The 12868-nt window shown below is 34.2% G+C and overlaps 2 protein-coding genes, 1 long non-coding RNA gene and 1 other non-coding gene across 5 annotated transcripts; all 4 read right to left on the bottom strand.

The window, feature by feature from the left end:
* Nucleotides 1–1442: 1442 nt before the first annotated feature.
* LOC139091595 (uncharacterized) lies at nucleotides 1443–3150 on the bottom strand. 2 transcript variants are annotated; one of them, XM_070641743.1, is made up of 6 exons: nucleotides 3080–3150; nucleotides 2561–3009; nucleotides 2427–2498; nucleotides 1912–1941; nucleotides 1768–1839; nucleotides 1443–1661 (listed from the first exon to the last, which is right to left on the bottom strand). In XM_070641743.1, exons 1-5 carry the CDS (start codon nucleotides 3112–3114, stop codon nucleotides 1775–1777), a joined length of 651 nt encoding a protein of 216 aa, XP_070497844.1. In that variant the 5' UTR covers nucleotides 3115–3150; the 3' UTR covers nucleotides 1443–1661; nucleotides 1768–1774. The 2 variants fall into 2 exon arrangements, with proteins under 2 accessions (XP_070497844.1, XP_070497852.1); XM_070641751.1 differs by lacking the exon at nucleotides 1768–1839 and having other exon boundaries at nucleotides 1600–1661.
* Nucleotides 3151–4421: 1271 nt separating this feature from the next.
* Nucleotides 4422–5362, bottom strand: LOC139089973 (uncharacterized). Its single transcript, XM_070639642.1, has 4 exons — nucleotides 5263–5362; nucleotides 5147–5199; nucleotides 4838–4900; nucleotides 4422–4711 (listed from the first exon to the last, which is right to left on the bottom strand). The coding sequence occupies exons 1-4, from the start codon at nucleotides 5286–5288 to the stop codon at nucleotides 4422–4424; spliced, it is 432 nt and encodes a 143-aa protein (XP_070495743.1). The 5' UTR covers nucleotides 5289–5362.
* A 2571-nt stretch (nucleotides 5363–7933) lies between these two features.
* On the bottom strand, nucleotides 7934–9061 carry LOC139091613 (uncharacterized). The gene is made up of 4 exons (XR_011544528.1): nucleotides 8962–9061; nucleotides 8824–8904; nucleotides 8172–8284; nucleotides 7934–8116 (listed from the first exon to the last, which is right to left on the bottom strand). It is a non-coding gene; the product is annotated as an uncharacterized lncRNA (long non-coding RNA).
* A 304-nt stretch (nucleotides 9062–9365) lies between these two features.
* On the bottom strand, nucleotides 9366–9437 carry TRNAH-GUG (transfer RNA histidin (anticodon GUG)). The gene has a single exon. It is a non-coding gene; the product is annotated as a tRNA-His (tRNA).
* Nucleotides 9438–12868: the final 3431 nt, after the last annotated feature.

Here is a 12868-nt window from a genome sequence, read left to right as displayed (position 1 = left end):
TTATGAATAAAATCAAAATTGACAGAAACCCGATCGGAATAAAGTCGAGAATCTTGTCAAATTCTTTGGCAATTTCATTTGGACTTCCATTCCAGGTGCTGAGTTGGATGTCAATTTCTATTATTTTTTGCATGATTCTTGGCAGTTTGGCTGTTAAAGCTTCAAGCTCGAGTTCATGTTTTTCAACAATTGCGTCCAAATCTAATGGATGAGTCAGCACTTCCAGTTGAGTTTTGTTGAGATTTTTTGAAATATTTCGGTTGATAATGTTTAGTTCCTTAATTTCATCGACATCAATGTCAAGTTTTGACATTAATTTTGAAAAATATTTGATTTTTGTGTTGATTTTTTCGGATAGTTGGTCGATATTCTTCTGGATGTCTTGAATTTCATCAATATCTTCATGGTTTGCAGTTGTAAGGTTCATAAATCTGCAATAAATTGAAAAAAATGTTAGAATTATGTCCAATTAATCCACAACAATCCAGAACTGTCTCAAATAGTCACAAATCGATTAATCAATCCAAAATCCGGCATCATGTCAGCGTGGCTCTTTGATGATGCTGGATTTAAGCCATATCTAACCAAACCAGCCATATCCATATTTAACCAAATCGGCTAAAATCTAGACTCAAGCATGCTAACGACATGGTAAACCTTACTCAGCATCAATTCAGAGTCACGCTGGCCTCGATTAACCAATTTCTGACATTCAAGGAAGAAATTGGACCCCGGTGTGATTAATAATTGGTAATCCCAATCAAATTCTGTCCTAATTATCACAAGAAACCTTACATTGCAATAATCCAGGTGTAGATCAACAATTTCTTAATCATTTTTATTAAGAAAATTCAAAAACTGCTTTAGAATATGAAGGAATGAATGTTATTATGACTTTTTATGGAGATTGTAGAGAAAAATAAATTTTAACCACAAAATGATTAAATAATGAGAAATTATTGTCATCCATATTATTCTTCTCATTTCAATGTGCGTCACATAGTTGATGAACAACTTGAATGTCTAATAAATGTGACTAAGCTTAATCAGTTAACTCAACCAATGCTGATTACACATTTTGAACAAATCATGATCCATAGATTTCCTCAGCTGACTACTGAAAAAAGACGACGGAAGCACACGGATGGTTGTAAATCCGATCCCATTTATTTGGAATTGGACATGGCATTAGAAATTGGCAAGGTAGAGGGTCAGATATAGGTGACATCTGAGGGAACTGACTCAATTATCCAGATCAATTAAGCCAGTTTGTAATTGTAATAATAAATCGATTTGGAATGTCCTTAATGAAATAATCTACAAAACTACAAATTTTAAAATCAATTTATTTAAAATATTTATTTGAATTACGTAAAAGATTAAAAAATATTCATAAATTTAATAATCTGCATTAGTCAATGAAAGAAGAATGATACCCGCGTGTACAGCATGACATAATGTTTTGCTCGACTCGAAGAAAATTGTAATTATTGTGGTAAACAAGCCATACATCATAAAATGATTAAATAAATCCGAGCAACTAGCTAAATCCAAACACTCGGGTAACTATTGATTTAAATTTAAAAAAATTCTGATTTCTTCGCTTAAGGTTGCAATTTGTTATGTTGACACTCCCTAAAAGTGCTCCAAATGATCATAAACTGTAAATGAAGAAATAAATCAAATTTTAATATCAACTGCTTAAAAATTTTAGTTATTTGAATTTAGATTGAAATTAAATTAGTCTATAATTGATTCCAACTTAACTATATTTCTAAGCATTATCAATATTTCCATAAGTAGGATTATCAACGACTGGTGGTCTGACGGCCTCATAGACTAGAATTTATTCAATATTATTGAAAATTAACCGACTTGTGCCACATATTTAGAATTTAACATATTACTCACCGTTGTCTTCGACAATTACTTCTGCGTACACTGGAATTAGTATGATAACATGATTAATTTTTAAATTAATATATTTTTGTAGTTAGTGACTTATAATTAGTCAAGATGATTAATGGCAATGTGGAAGTCAACATATTTATGTGATATCACAAATGAGTCGACATGTCTTTTCCCTTCACGTGCTCTTCGTCCCTAAAAGTCTCCTTTTGGATTTTTGGAGGTCAGGCTACATTTTTTTTGGGTTTGGACTCCATTGGAGCCGTTTTTCTGGAATTATTAGACTCAAATAGTACAGAAAGACGAGTCCTTCAGAGTCCAGACTCAAAAAGTCCAAAAGTACGCCTCCATTGAAGTCCAAAGTGAAGTCCAGACTCCAATGTAGTCTTGAGATGCACCTACACAATGTACACCTGTCCATCCCTATCTATAATCTGAACCTGCCTTACTAGTCACCCATCACCACAAAACCACTGTCTAATAATCCTTAATTCCCCAAAAATCAACAATAAACTTACCAGCATTATCAACAGCAATTGTTGATATTCCTTGCTTCATCAATGCCTTTTCATGATCAAGTTGAGCATAGACTGTGAATTAATGACAATTTATCTACAAATCTTATCCATAAAATGCACCAAAATTAACTTACGACTCTCTTCCTCATTTTCATCAGGTTGAAGTTCCAAATAGTCAGCATCCTCATTTTGTCCATTACATGCTGCAATTGGTACTTCATAGAGATTATTAATGGCTGTATTTCCAGCATCAGCTCTTTCGATGAGTGATTTGCGAGGTTGCATGACATGTGGTGTGACAGTTGACGTGACAGACTTCTTAGCACTTCTGAATCTTACGATATTGAATATTATGGACATAAAAATGACAATAAGCATACACAACATAATTCCAGTGATGGCATTAATGGACATAGTAAAGTGATTAAGTGTCATTTTCCATTCTGTCGCACGATGATCAGTTTGGATGTCGAGTTCGCATAGGAATGCATTTCCAGGTAGTGTTGGGTCAGTCTTGTTGCACAGGAACATTATTGGTGCTGACAATGTTGACTGCGGAATCATGAGAATGTGGAAAAGTGATCTAATTTTGGGGATGATTTAATAAATTAGTGATGCATAATGTTTACATGCTGACTTATGATTCAACTAACAATGTCAAGCTCACTATAATGTTAGTCATGTCCATGCTGATGATTTTTGTTTGTTTGAAGGAGCTTCTGTTGGATCTGTGAATTGAATTTTCTTTGGTTAGATTGATTTTGATTGTTTTAAAGTTTTTTTCACTTAGCAGGAGCGATACATGTTGTATCGTTGTATGGTTGCATGATTGCTTGTTTGGAAGGCAGGATGGCTTGATAGGGTTAGTATTGACAATTTATGGATCGAATCCCAGTCAATCTAAAACAAATTTTGTCCAATCTTTTTGTGACAAGGTACGCATTGGTTGAAAGTCATGACCGACACTGCACACAGTAGCACATTAATGTACCACGCCACAAAGTTGGACAACACTGGAACATCAGTAGCTGAGCTTGAATTCGATTCGGATTTTGTATGAAAAAGTCAACTTGGCTTCAAGCTCTTCTAAGAAGCACAATTCACTTGACACATATCAATTGACCGATTTATTGAGTATTCAGTTAGTCATTACAGGATGACATAGATCATCTCGAATAGCATTAGTCGGTTAATCAATCAAAAATCATGCTTCACCCCGGCAAGACCCTGACTTGATGTCGGATACGGTGATTAAAATCCGATTCCATGTCAGAGTCACACCGGTTTAGCTGTATTTGCCTTAAATTCAACAACATGCGAGAGACACCCCACTATGTAGTCAAATTATGAATAAATTAACCGACGTGTGCTATTCGGGACATCATTGAACTATTTTATACTTAATTAAATTAATGATTATTCACCTAATAAATTCTAAATTGTAACGATAATTCTTTAAAGCACTTTATTCTATTTAGAAGACACCAAACTTGATTTACTAAACCGTTAAATTCAAATGAATAACATTAGAAATTTTTATTTTGATATATATTTGATATATGATTGTTATATAATGAATATTAATATTAAGAATTATTCCTTTTTTGATGATTTTGCACCAAATTAAATTATGGTCTGTGTTATACTTTATTAGGTTTTCTAGTTTGATTGTTGTTGAGAACATTGCGGCAATGTGTTATCGAAATCGAGAGCCAGATGTCAAGTCTTGATCCAGGAAGGTCTTTGTCTTGGGTCGTCTTCGGTAGGCTTCGGCTGTCTTCGGTTATTTTCGGTCATCTTCGGTAGACTTCGGTCATCTTTGATCTTTGGTCTCGGATTTTAATTCAATTAAACAAGTTAAATACTTTAAGTTAAAATATCATTTTATTTGTAATTGACTATCCATGACAATACATAAAAAAAAATTATAATTCACCATTAATGAATCAACAAATATTAAAATATGAATAATGCTTTAAAATCCCCTCATGATTCTCATGCCTTTCCATTCGGAAGCACCAAATACTCATTTTCATTTACAAGTGATTTCATCATCTGATCACCCAAATTCCGATATTGAGGCTTTGGTGGATTTTTACTCAATTTACACCAAATTTTAATTTCGATGATTTTTTGGAAAATCATAAACACAAGGACAGCTAACATGACACCAGTAAACATCAAAAGTGAATAATATCCAAATTCAACGATGTCACTGAATTCTTCTTCATCTGGTATGTCAATTGACTCGGTTGTTGTTGTTGTTTTTTCACGTAGAAAGTACTCTATATAGTGGAATATAAAGGAAGAAGAATTAGAAGGTTGAAAGGGTAATGTGGCTTAGGGGTAGAGCTAGAGGACATTTACTCTCGGCTTACCCTGCTTACAGCTTGATTGCTAAGGATACTTACTCATCAATTCATTAATGTCATATTCATATTGTGTCGGCTTAGCTCTAATGACTGTTGATTCATCTGAAATTAGATTATTAATTCCCAAATAGCACAAACTGGTTAATCGGTTATAAATATGACATCAGGCCAACGTGACTCTGAAGTTTGATTTAAATTTGAGACCTTTTCAGAGCCGCACCGGTCTTCTGTGTTGGACTTATGATCCATTAAGTAATCTGTGCTTAATGGTTCGTGATGCCGAGACAGAGACTGAGACTTCCCGGATAGTCTCGGTATCGGTCTCGTGAAATAATTAAGGATATTTACCTGATTTGAATGGATCGGCCCCATAGGACACCAACAGAAGATGACAAAGAGTCCTGTGAAATAGAATTTATAAAAATGCAGTTTTATTAACAAAAATATTTAAAATTCTAACTTACAGAACGAAAATCCAGGTAAATTTCATTGTGGAAATCCAAATTAAAATGATGCTTTGCTCTCTAAACAATTTTGTATTATTAATGAACTGAACTAATCTGTATGTTGAAACAAAATAAATGAATATGAATATGAGTTGTATGCTAATGATAAATCAAGACTGTAAAATACAGAATGTAACTGATTTTTCGGGAATATTCGTAAATTACAAAGAATGTAGTATTTTAAAGACCCGTTCCCCCAGTGATACCGATGTGGAGATCGAGATGGAGACCGAGACTGAAACCGAGACTGAGACCGAACAACTGACCCGACTTGACTACCCGAGAATTCTCGGTCTAAGTCTCAGTCTCGACTTCAGGAAGCCTTACCGTTCCCCCTATCGTAACGCTTTGTAACAAAGTCATGAACCAATATGTCTCGACAAACTCTCTAAACCAAGACTTCCTGAGTATTCTCGGTCTTGGTCTCGACATCTAGAATGCTTAATAGCTAAGTCACTTAATATTGTTAAATCACGAAATGCACAAATATATTTTTAATATTTTTATTCAACTTTCTTGATTAATTCTAAATGCACAACCATGTCTTAAGACTTAATATTCTCGAAACATACTGAAAACGTTCAAAATTGCCTCAATCTCGACCCTATATCCACTCAAATAGGACAAATCGGTTAATCGATCCAAAATCCGTCACTAAGCCGTTATAGCTCTTAGATGATGCCAAATTCAATTTAAATCCGACAACATGATTGAGATACCGGATTTAAAAGACATCAGACCGGTTAGCTCTGGTACGGTGCAGGATTCAGTTCAAATACGGCACAACGCCAGATTTTCACCTGTTTGAATCCAGATTCGAACAGAATTTGACATTATCTCAGAGCCACAACGGCTAAATTCTGGATTTTGGATCAATTACCCAATATTTCCTATCAGGGCTTATTTTAGAAGCCAAGACATCATGCAACCTTCCCCCACTAAATTATTAAACTTTATTAAACTGCCCCATACCACAAAGAAAATATATTAATTACATATAATGCAACATTAATAAGAGCAAATACAATCATAGATACAATGAACAATACAATTATGATATTTATCCATGAATTGTCATCATCATGATGCACTGATGGTGTTGTTGACTCTGTCCATATCTCATTGTATGTAGTTTCATCATATTCGACAGGCGTTGTATTTGGGACGGCTTCAGTAACCGCATCATGAATAATTTCCGTATCATTATGCTGAGTCGACACTAAAATTGATGTGCCGAGGAGGATTGTCCTAAATATTGGATATATTAATGATTAGAATAGCACATGGTTGGAGTAAATGGCAAAGGATATGCTTTTATTGTACAGAAAGACCACTACGGTACCTAAAAGCTGTCTTTTTGTCTGTTAGGATTGGTCAATTGATCCAAAATTTGACACCAAATTGGTTTGACTCTGACTAGATTTGGGACACAGAGTCAGGGTCATGCCAGCTTGTGCCTAGACATTGGATCGATTGACAAATTTGTACTTACATTAAAACAGTCAAAAATAATTTTTTGTTCATTTTGTATGAAAATTTATATTAAAAATGACTGTTTAGGAATTCTAGTTCTAACTTCTCACTGTTGGTGAATATGATCAAATTGAAACTGAGCGTATTAATGTGCAGATTAAGCCTAGTCATAAGCCCAAGCAACACAGATCAAAATGAAGGATTCTAAATTGTTCTCCGAACTATATGTAGCTTTTAAATGGAGCCTTGTGTTGCACGGGAAATAAATCGTTGACTTAGGGGCTGTTCAAATATCATGTAACGCTTTTAGGAGTAGAATGTAAAATTTCTAGAAGTCTCGGTCTCGAAAATTCTCAAAATCGAAACCTAGACAGAGACTGGAACCAAGACTTCCTTAGAAGTCAACTAGAGATAACTCAAGTCGACACAACTCCACACAAATCCAAGTCAACTTGATACCCGGAGTTTATTTGGAAATTCTATCCGACAAGTCTCCTTGGAGTCAATCCAGGAAGTCTACTCGGGGAAGTCTATGCAAGGAAGCCTATCCAGGGCAGCCTACCCAGGGAAGCCTTCCCGGGGAAGTCTCCCGGAGAATTCTGCCCGGGGAAGTCTACCCGGGAACGTCTCCCAAGAGAAGTCCACTAGGGGAACTCTACCGAGGGAATCCTACACGGTGAGGTCTACCTGGGACACCGGAGTCTCAGTTTCAGCTTAGGCATCGGGGACCCTTGGCTCCTAAAGGAGTGTTGAGATTTGGTTATTCAGACTCAATCAGAGTTGACAGGACTTCTGGGAAGTCGGACTCCAAATTCTTTTGGATTCAGACATCAAAAATAGAGTCCCGAGATTATGCTACCAATAAGAGAATGAGGGATCAAAAAGTCTATTTTTTCACGTTACTTAATTAGCGAATTGTCCCTAAAATGACTCAAAAATAATGTACGATAAAAATTTCGGTTTATTCAGATTAGTCAACATAAATTCATAAAAAATCAACAAAATTCATAAATTTTGTAACATGAAACATAAAAAAATCATTCATAATCAATCGATTAGACTTCATCACCATCATATTGGATGTCCTTCAATTGAACTGAAATGAGATTTGTTAAAAAATTCATCAACAAAATGTTAAAAATTTCCTTACATTTTTTCAATTGAAAACTGTGAATTTCTTCATATGCATTATTCTGTCTAATTGGTGTGTCATAAATAGGATTTGAATCACATGCTACTGTTGGAACCGATGGTGACTTTATGAGCTCAGGAATTAAACTGAATTCGTTTTGATTGAGCGGTGCAGCTTCGGTGTCTTCGAAATTGTTGTTTGACACTTCTGGAAGGAATTCGATTAATATTTAAGGTTTTTTGATGGATTTACTATAGCTTACCATGGTCAGGAACATCATTGCTGTCTACAGATTGAGAAGGATTGTACACTTTTTTGAATAAAACACAAACAAATACAACTAGACCAATGACGATTGTTGACAGGACAAGTAAGCTGAAATTAGACATAATAAAGTAGTATTCGGTCTGTTCGGGACTGTTCGGTCATTTCGGTAGTCTTCGGTCATCTTCGGTCTGTTCGGTTCAGTTCGGGACTGTTCAGTCAGTTCGGTAATCTTCGGTCTTGTTCGGTCTGTTAGGTCCTGTTCGGGACTGTTCAGTCAGTTCAGGAATCTTCGCTCATCTTCGGTAGTCTTCGGTCTTGTTCGGTTTTGTTTAGTCTATTTGGTCTCTTCGGTCAATTCGGTAGCCTTCGGGAATCTTCCGTCATCTTCGGTCAGCTCGGTAGTCTTCGGTCTTGTTCGGTAGTTTTCGGTCTCTTCAGTTTTTTGGGTCAGTTCTTTCTGTTAGGTCTGTTCGGTAGTCTTCGATAATCTTCGGTAGTCTTCGGTAGTCTTCGGTAGTCTTCGGTAATCTTCGGTAGTCTTCGGTAATCTTCGGTAGTCTTCGATAAACTTCTGTCTCTTCAGTCTTGTTCGGTCTTCTTCAGTCTGTTCCGTTCACGCAGTCACTTGGTCTTTAAATTAAACTTACATCCAGGAAACATGCTCAATAAATTTATTTAGCTTCGTTTCATCACAATCGCAATACTGTTCAGAACGATGAATAATCATCCTAAGAAAAATTAAATTTTATTTTTCATTATTTTTTAATAATCTCAACTTAACTTACAACAAAAAAAGGAATTTTAAGGCATCCATCGCTAATTTACTCCCAAAAATAAATTAATTTTGTGGAATTCAAATGATTTAAATCTAGTAATAAGACTAACCGGTCGGCTATGAGTAACTAAGCTTTAATAGAATTTTAGATAATGATAATTTTGAACAAAAACTCACAATAAACTACAAAGGCTGATGATTAAGCTAGGATTGATAAATCATGCATATGTTTTATATTGACTAAAGCTGTGATTACCAGCCTATGTGTCGTGGTTGTATATAAAATGTATATAAAATATCTGGGGCTATTGGTAGAAGGCAGTAACCAGTAAAAGCCGTTAAGCCATTCCATCACCAACCTCCCTTCGACTCACAAAAAATAAATAAATTCAGCAAAAAAAAAGAAAACAATTTTGCCGTGACCAGGATTCGAACCTGGGTTACTACGGCCACAACGTAGGGTCCTAACCACTAGACGATCACGGCTTGCTTTTGGCAATTGTTTCTTGCTGATGAATGCTTTTGGATTAATGTACTATTTAAAGCACAGTTGGAATTGGAATTGGTTCACTTTCTTTTTCTTTGGATACGCATGAATTGGTTTGGAATGAATTGAAAATATCAGCAAGAAACAAACTGTTGAATTAAAGTTCATGTGTTTTGTGGATTTTTATGTCTTATTGATGGGCAACCTGTGTTCAGCGGAACACTAATGGTCTCCAAAATAAAGTTCTGCCAACTCTGGTCGCAGCAATGAGGTTGAATACCATCGTATCCACATTAAGAAAGCTAATCGTTGTGTTCGTTCCTTACTGACTTCTATGAATGTTCGATCCAGAGTGTGGCCGTCTCAAATCCGAATTCTTCGACATTTGATTGTCGAAGAAATTCGAACTATTCGAATTCAACTTATTTTAAAATAAAAATTTACGTTGCTCTGAAAAGTATAAGTAACGATCAAAAAAAATTTGAATTTTATAGACAAAAATATTTTTTTTGAAAAAAAATTAAGTCGTTATAGAGAAAGCCTCACTCTGGTTCGATGTATGATGACCTATAATGAAGCCTATTCTATTGTTGACTTATGTTTGCCAAGTATCGATATCAAGTGGATTTTTGACAGCTTTCCGAACCTTCTTCGTGTGATAATGCATATAAATATCCACCGAATTTTACTGCACGTCTAAGTCGAGTCAGCTTAAGATGTTCTCAGAAGGTACCCAGGCTGAGAAACTAGGCGGTATCGGCGGTATTTATATGAAATACCGCGGTATTTGGCGGTATTTCGCGGTATTTGGCGGTATCGTATTTTCTAAGGTTTTATCTTTTTAATATGGGAAAACCGAGATGGAAAATAGTATTTTCCGGTAGTTTTTCACTCTGGTAAAAGAAAATTTATACGAAAATAGTCATTTCCGAGAGTTTTGAACCCTAATTTTGAATATTTGAAGCGAAACTTTGCTTTTTTGAGAGGTTTTCACACTAATTTTGGAAAACTGAAAGGAAATTATAGTTTTTCAAATGTTTTTCGCCTTAACATGAAAAAATTGAGGCAAAATTCGACTTTTCCGAGAAATTTTCACCATAATATAGGAAAGTTGTGGCAAAACTTGGCTTTTCCGAATGTTTTTTGACATAATATTGGAAAATTTAGACAAAATTTGGATTTTCCAAGAGTTTTTCATCATAATATAGGAAAATTGAGGCAAATTTGGACTTTTCCGAGAGATTTTCACCACAATATAGGAAAGTTGTGGCAAAACTTGGCTTTTCCGAATGTTTTTCGACAAAATATTAGAAAATTGAGACAAAATTTGGATTTTTCAAGAGTTTTTCATCATAATATAGGAAAATTGAGGCAAATTTGGACTTTTCCGAGAGATTTTCACCACAATATAGGAAAGTTGTGGCAAAACTTGGCTTTTCCGAATGTTTTTTGACATAATATTGGAAAATTTAGACAAAATTTGGATTTTCCAAGAGTTTTTCATCATAATATAGGAAAATTGAGGCAAATTTGGACTTTTCCGAGAGATTTTCACCACAATATAGGAAAGTTGTGGCAAAACTTGGCTTTTCCGAATGTTTTTTGACATAATATTGGAAAATTTAGACAAAATTTGGATTTTCCAAGAGTTTTTCATCATAATATAGGAAAATTGAGGCAAATTTGGACTTTTCCGAGAGATTTTCACCACAATATAGGAAAGTTGTGGCAAAACTTGGCTTTTCCGAATGTTTTTCGACAAAATATTAGAAAATTGAGACAAAATTTGGATTTTTCAAGAGTTTTTCATCATAATATAGGAAAATTGAGGCAAATTTGGACTTTTCCGAGAGATTTTCACCACAATATAGGAAAGTTGTGGCAAAACTTGGCTTTTCCGAATGTTTTTTGACATAATATTGGAAAATTTAGACAAAATTTGGATTTTCCAAGAGTTTTTCATCATAATATAGGAAAATTGAGGCAAATTTGGACTTTTCCGAGAGATTTTCACCACAATATAGGAAAGTTGTGGCAAAACTTGGCTTTTCCGAATGTTTTTCGACAAAATATTAGAAAATTGAGACAAAATTTGGATTTTTCAAGAGTTTTTCATCATAATATAGGAAAATTGAGGCAAATTTGGACTTTTCCGAGAGATTTTCACCACAATATAGGAAAGTTGTGGCAAAACTTGGCTTTTCCGAATGTTTTTTGACATAATATTGGAAAATTTAGACAAAATTTGGATTTTCCAAGAGTTTTTCATCATAATATAGGAAAATTGAGGCAAATTTGGACTTTTCCGAGAGATTTTCACCACAATATAGGAAAGTTGTGGCAAAACTTGGCTTTTCCGAATGTTTTTCGACAAAATATTAGAAAATTGAGACAAAATTTGGATTTTTCAAGAGTTTTTCATCATAATATAGGAAAATTGAGGCAAATTTGGACTTTTCCGAGAGATTTTCACCACAATATAGGAAAGTTGTGGCAAAACTTGGCTTTTCCGAATGTTTTTTGACATAATATTGGAAAATTTAGACAAAATTTGGATTTTCCAAGAGTTTTTCATCATAATATAGGAAAATTGAGGCAAATTTGGACTTTTCCGAGAGATTTTCACCACAATATAGGAAAGTTGTGGCAAAACTTGGCTTTTCCGAATGTTTTTCGACAAAATATTAGAAAATTGAGACAAAATTTGGATTTTTCAAGAGTTTTTCATCATAATATAGGAAAATTGAGGCAAATTTGGACTTTTCCGAGAGATTTTCACCACAATATAGGAAAGTTGTGGCAAAACTTGGCTTTTCCGAATGTTTTTTGACATAATATTGGAAAATTTAGACAAAATTTGGATTTTCCAAGAGTTTTTCATCATAATATAGGAAAATTGAGGCAAATTTGGACTTTTCCGAGAGATTTTCACCACAATATAGGAAAGTTGTGGCAAAACTTGGCTTTTCCGAATGTTTTTTGACATAATATTGGAAAATTTAGACAAAATTTGGATTTTCCAAGAGTTTTTCATCATAATATAGGAAAATTGAGGCAAATTTGGACTTTTCCGAGAGATTTTCACCACAATATAGGAAAGTTGTGGCAAAACTTGGCTTTTCCGAATGTTTTTTGACATAATATTGGAAAATTGAGCCAAAATTTGACTTTTCCGAGAAATTTTCATCATAATATAGGAAAATTGAGGCAAAATTTGACTTTTCCAAGAAATTTTCATCATAAAATAGGAAAATTGAGGCAAAATTTGACTTTTTTGAGAAAATTTCATCATAAAATAGGAAAATTGAGGCAAAAATTGACTTTTTAAAGAATTTTTACCAAAAAAATTTTAAAATTATGGTAAAACTTTTCTTTTTTGAGTGTTTTTCGACATAATATTGAAAAATTTAGACAAAATTTGGATTTACCG

The sequence above is a fragment of the Chironomus tepperi genome, unplaced genomic scaffold (assembly GCF_022539635.2).
Source record: "Chironomus tepperi strain 1889 unplaced genomic scaffold, CSIRO-AGI_Ctep_v1 contig_13, whole genome shotgun sequence".
Classification (NCBI taxonomy): Eukaryota; Metazoa; Arthropoda; class Insecta; order Diptera; family Chironomidae; genus Chironomus; species Chironomus tepperi.
Note: the sequence above shows the minus strand (reverse complement) of the source record. Positions and strands in the feature narration are given on the sequence as shown.

What these genes read in the sequence shown, in the direction of transcription:
- LOC139089973 (XM_070639642.1), bottom strand. Translation starts at nt 5,288, where the DNA reads ATGAAATTTACCTGGATTTTCGTTCT. An exon ending in TTTACCTGGATTTTCGTTCT is followed by an intron (nt 5,200 to 5,262) that starts GTAAGTTAGAAT and finishes TCTATTTCACAG; the next exon opens with GACTCTTTGTCATCTTCTGT. An exon ending in TGACATTAATGAATTGATGA is followed by an intron (nt 4,712 to 4,837) that starts GTAAGTATCCTT and finishes TCCACTATATAG; the next exon opens with AGTACTTTCTACGTGAAAAA.
- LOC139091595 (XM_070641743.1), bottom strand. Translation starts at nt 3,114, where the DNA reads ATGGACATGACTAACATTATAGTGAGCTTGACATT. An exon ending in ATTATAGTGAGCTTGACATT is followed by an intron (nt 3,010 to 3,079) that starts GTTAGTTGAATC and finishes CCCCAAAATTAG; the next exon opens with ATCACTTTTCCACATTCTCA. An exon ending in AGTAATTGTCGAAGACAACG is followed by an intron (nt 1,840 to 1,911) that starts GTGAGTAATATG and finishes AATAAATTCTAG; the next exon opens with TCTATGAGGCCGTCAGACCA.